Source organism: Colobus angolensis, unplaced genomic scaffold (genome assembly GCF_000951035.1).
Source record: "Colobus angolensis palliatus isolate OR3802 unplaced genomic scaffold, Cang.pa_1.0 Scaffold21, whole genome shotgun sequence".
Classification (NCBI taxonomy): Eukaryota; Metazoa; Chordata; class Mammalia; order Primates; family Cercopithecidae; genus Colobus; species Colobus angolensis.
In genome coordinates this window covers 4,757,788-4,762,291 of record NW_012115266.1, presented here as the reverse complement: position 1 = coordinate 4,762,291, position 4,504 = coordinate 4,757,788, and the positions used below count along the sequence as shown (strand labels likewise).

Here is a 4,504-nt window from a genome sequence, read left to right as displayed (position 1 = left end):
CTTCCCAGAAAAAAAAAAGATTTGGAGGTGGAGCAGTCCCAGGAAAGGAGCAGCCAGCGCCAAGGCCTTATAGTGGACAAGCCAAATGCTAGGGCATGGGAGAAGATGGCAGGGGATGAGATGAGATAGGCAAGCACTGCCAGATCTGTGGGGCCTTGGGTTTTATTCTAGGTACAACAGGACACTTGAAGGGTTTTAATCAGGGAAGTAACATGGTTATTTATGTATTTATTTATTTTGAGACAGAGTCTTGCTGTATTGCCCAGGCTGGAGTACAGTGGCACGATCTCAGCTCACTGCAACCTCTGCCTCCCGGGTTCAAGCGATTCTCCTGCCTCAGCCTCCCAAGTAGCTGGGATTACAGACACGTGCCACCACATCTGACTAATTTTGTATTTTTAGTAGAGATGGGGTTTCTCCATGTTGGCCAGGCTGGTATCGAACTCCTGACGTCTGGGGATCTGCCTGCCTCAGCCTCCCAAAGTGCTGGGATTATAGATGTGAACCACCGTGCCCAGCTGTTTATTTATTCTTTATGTATTTATTTATTTATTTTGAGACAGTCTCTCTGTCACCCAGGCTGGAGTGCAGCGATGCAGTCTTAGCTCACTACCACCTCTCCCTTTAGGCTCAAGCAATCCAATCCTCCCACCTCAGCCTCCCAGGTAGCTGGGACTACAGATGCACACCACCATGCCTGGCTTCTTTTTTTTTATATTTTTGATAGAGACAGGGTCTTGCCATATTGCTGAGCTGGTCTCAAACTCCTGAGCTCAAGCAATCCTCCCACCTTGGCCTCTCAAAGTGCTGGGATTACAGGTGTGAACCCACCATGTCTGGCATTGTCTTATATTTTATTTAATATTTATTTATTTATTTCAAGATGGAGTTTTACTCTTGTCACCCAGGCTGGAATGCAGTGACACAATCTCGGCTCACTGCAACCTCTGCCTCCAGGTTCAAGCAATTCTCCTGTCTCAGCCTCTCAACTAGCTGGGATTACAGGCGCCCGACACCATCCCTGGCTAATTTTTAGTAGAAACCGGGTTTCACCATGTTGGCCAAGCTTGTCTCGAACTCCTGACCTCAGGTGATCCACCTGCCTCAGCCTCCCAAAATGGTGGTATTAAAGGCATGAGCCACCACGCTTGGCCCTTGTCTTATATTTTTAAAAGATGACTTTGGCTGCTGTGTGGAGGGTAGACTGTAGGGATAAGGATGGAGGCTTATGCATATAATCCTAACACTTGAGAGGCTGAGGCGGGAGGATCACTTGAGTCCAGGAATTTAGGACCAGCCTGAACAACATAGGGAGATCCTGTCTCCACAAAAAAAATTAAAACTTAGTCAGGTGTGGTGGCACACATGTTAACCCCAGCTGCTTGGCAGGCTGAGGTGGGAGGATCACTTGAACCCAGGAGTTTGAGGCTGCAGTGAGCCACGATCACACCACCGCACTCCAGCCTGGGCAACAAAGCGAGACCTTGTCTCAAGAAGAAATAGTCACTGGGCACGGCGTCTCACACATGTAATCCAAGCACTTTGGGAGGCTGAGGTGGGAGGATTGCTTGAGCCTGGGAATTGAGGACCAGCCTGGGCAACATAAGGAGACCTTGTCTCCAGAAAAATTCAAAAATTAGCTGGTGTGGTTGTGTGTGCCTATAGTCCCAGCTACTTGAGGCTGAGATAGGAAGATCACTTGGTCCCAGGAGGTCAAGGCTGCAGTGAGCTGTGATTGCACCACTGTACTCCAGCCTGAGTGACAGCAATACCCTGTCTCAAAAAAATATACCTACAGAGCTTGGGCTTTAGGAAAAAAAAAAAACTGGAGGTGATTTGATCGATTAGGAGCTCTGAAGGGACTCAAGTGAGAGATGACAGTGACTGGATCTGTGGTAGAGAGGGACAGCGTGGTTCCTACATAAGATTCCTGCATCTGTTCTTACCTGCTACCTACCCCTCTTGGAAATAGCCGTGTCACAGAAGCCCTCCCACTTCCTGTAGTGGCCTGAGGCACATCAGTCATTCAATCCCCATCATCTTCCCTCTTGCCTACTTCAGGACCAGCTGCTCTTCTGTGATGACTGCGATCGTGGCTACCACATGTACTGTCTCACCCCGTCCATGTCTGAGCCCCCTGAAGGTAAGTTGCCCAGATCTTTTACTCAGAACAATTATTTTATTAGTTACTTGGAAAATACTGAGTTCTATGTTCTTTATGTTATCACTTACGTATTCTTCCAAATTAGGGAGTAAAGCCCCTTGCCTTGGCTCAGTTTAGAATGCCTTCCTAGCATTTCAACTTAAAGGGTTTAGTGTTTGCACATTATCAGCTACATTTACAACAGAAAATCCACAGCCCAGAAGAAAGCAGATGCTGAGCTGAGATCAGTCACCCAGAAGGAATGATTTATTTTCTTCCAACCAGTCGTGGAAACTCAAGTGGTGGATTATCTGATGTGAAGCTTCTACAGTCAACTCTTGAAATTTGATAGATTTGAGCATTTATTTCCTATCCCTTCCCTTTCTGAATTGGGAAGGGACTTGACTTTGGAGCCTGAATGGGTCAGTCTGCTTCTCCCATAACTTACAGTAATAATGGTCCAAAGTTGTGGAAGCTATTCACTGAAACCAGTGGTGGCACCAAGAATTGGTTGCATCTCCACAAGTCCCCTTCCAGCTGGATTTCTGTGCATAAACTCCTCCTGTACAGAAATTCAGGAGCTTACTCAGAACACAGATGCCCAGGAGCTGTTACTGTGCACAAAGGATGTGGGCCAGCATTACAGGCAAGAGAAAGTGTTTCATTGTGTGATGTAAGCTGACTTGTAACATATTGGTCAAACTGCTGTCACCCCTCTAGAGAATGAGGCCACTGACAAATTGTAACATATTGGTCAAACTGCTGTCACCCCTCTAGAGAATGAGGCCACTGACAAAGTCTGAGAGTCCTTTAACAGCCGCAGGGTAGTACTCAGCTTCTGTCAGGCCCAGTTTATGAATCTGCTTTGGGGAGAAGTCGCGTGTTTATGTTTTGTTTTTAACTATCAAACAGACTATCTATATTACAAAATGGCTTTCCTATTAAAATTCTGTGGGACATTGAGGTAGTGGAGAGCTGGGGGACATTGAAGTGGTGGAGAGCTGTGGGCCCGAGTGTCCTCACTGGAGTGTTAAGGCAGCTGAGGGGCAACCCCTGAAAGTATCAGATGTTCTAGATTCTAAGTCAGGGTCAACAAGCTACAAGCTACAACCTATGGACCACATCCAGCCACAGCCAGCTTAAACAGCTTGCAAGCTATTTCTTTTATTTTCTTTCCTTTTCTTTTCTTTTTTTTTTAATGTTTATTTTTTGAGACAGTGTCTTGCTCTGTTGCCCATGTTGGAGTGGAGTGGCATGATCTCAGCTCACTGCAACCTCCGCTCCCCTGGGCTCAGGTAATCTGGTAGTCTTCCCACCTCAGCCTCCTGAGTAGCTGGGCCTACAGGCATGCTACCACACCCGGCTAATTTTTGTATTTTTAGCAGAGACAGTGTTTTGCCATGGTGCCCAGGCTGGTCTCAAATGCCCGGGCTCAAGTGATCTGCCCGCCTCAACCTCCCAAAGTGAAATTTTGGTGATACCAAGGAGCCAGTCAAGAAGATTTGGTGGCCGGGCGCGGTGGCTCAAGCCTGTAATCCCAGCACTTTGGGAGGCTGAGATGGGCGGATCACGAGGTCAGGAGATCGAGACCATCCTGGCTAACACGGTGAAACCCTGTCTCTACTAAAAAATACAAAAAACTAGCCGGGTGAGGTGGCAGGCGCCTGTGGTCCCAGCTACTCGGGAGGCTGAGGCAGGAGAATGGCGTGAACCCAGGAGGTGGAGCTTGCAGTGAGCTGAGATCCGGCCACTGCACTCCAGCCTGGGTGACAGAGCAAGACTCCGTCTCAAAAAAAAATAAAAATAAAAAAAATACAAAAAACTAGCCGGGCGAGGTGGCGGGTGCCTGTAGTCCCAGCTACTCGGGAGGCTGAGGCAGGAGAATGGCGTAAACCTGGGAGGTGGAGCTTGCAGTGAGCCGAGACTGCGTCGCTGCACTCCATCCCAGGCGACAGAGTGAGACTCCGTCTCAAAAAAAAAAAAATGTAAAAACTGGCTGGGTGCTGTGGCTCACCTCTGTAATCCCAGCACTTTGGGATCTATTGAGCCCAGGAGTTCAAGACCAGCCTGGGCAGCATGGCAACACCCTGTCTTTACTAAAAATACAGAAATTAGCTGGGCGTGGTGCTGTGCACTTGTAATCTCAGCTACTAGAGAGGCTGAGGCAGGAGAATTGCTTGAACCTGGGAGGCAGAGGTTGGAGTAAGCTGAGATCATGCTACTGCACTCCAGCCTGAGCAACAGAGCGGAAACTCTTGTCTTGACAAAAAATAATAAAGGGAGTTTTAAAAAAAAAAGGCCGGGCGCGGTGGCTTAAGCCTGTAACCCCAGCACTTTGGGAGGCCGAGACGGGCGGATCAC

At 48.2% G+C, this 4,504-nt stretch overlaps 1 protein-coding gene across 2 annotated transcripts in view; it reads left to right on the top strand.

Annotated features, from left to right (window-relative positions):
- Positions 1-4,504, top strand: part of DPF2 (D4, zinc and double PHD fingers family 2) — a 21,976-nt gene that overhangs the window by 14,647 nt on the left and 2,825 nt on the right. For both annotated transcript variants that reach the window (XM_011942516.1, XM_011942515.1), the window contains one exon: positions 2,062-2,143. In XM_011942516.1, coding sequence (XP_011797906.1) covers positions 2,062-2,143 — 82 coding nt within the window. The remainder of the gene's footprint in view (positions 1-2,061; positions 2,144-4,504) is intronic.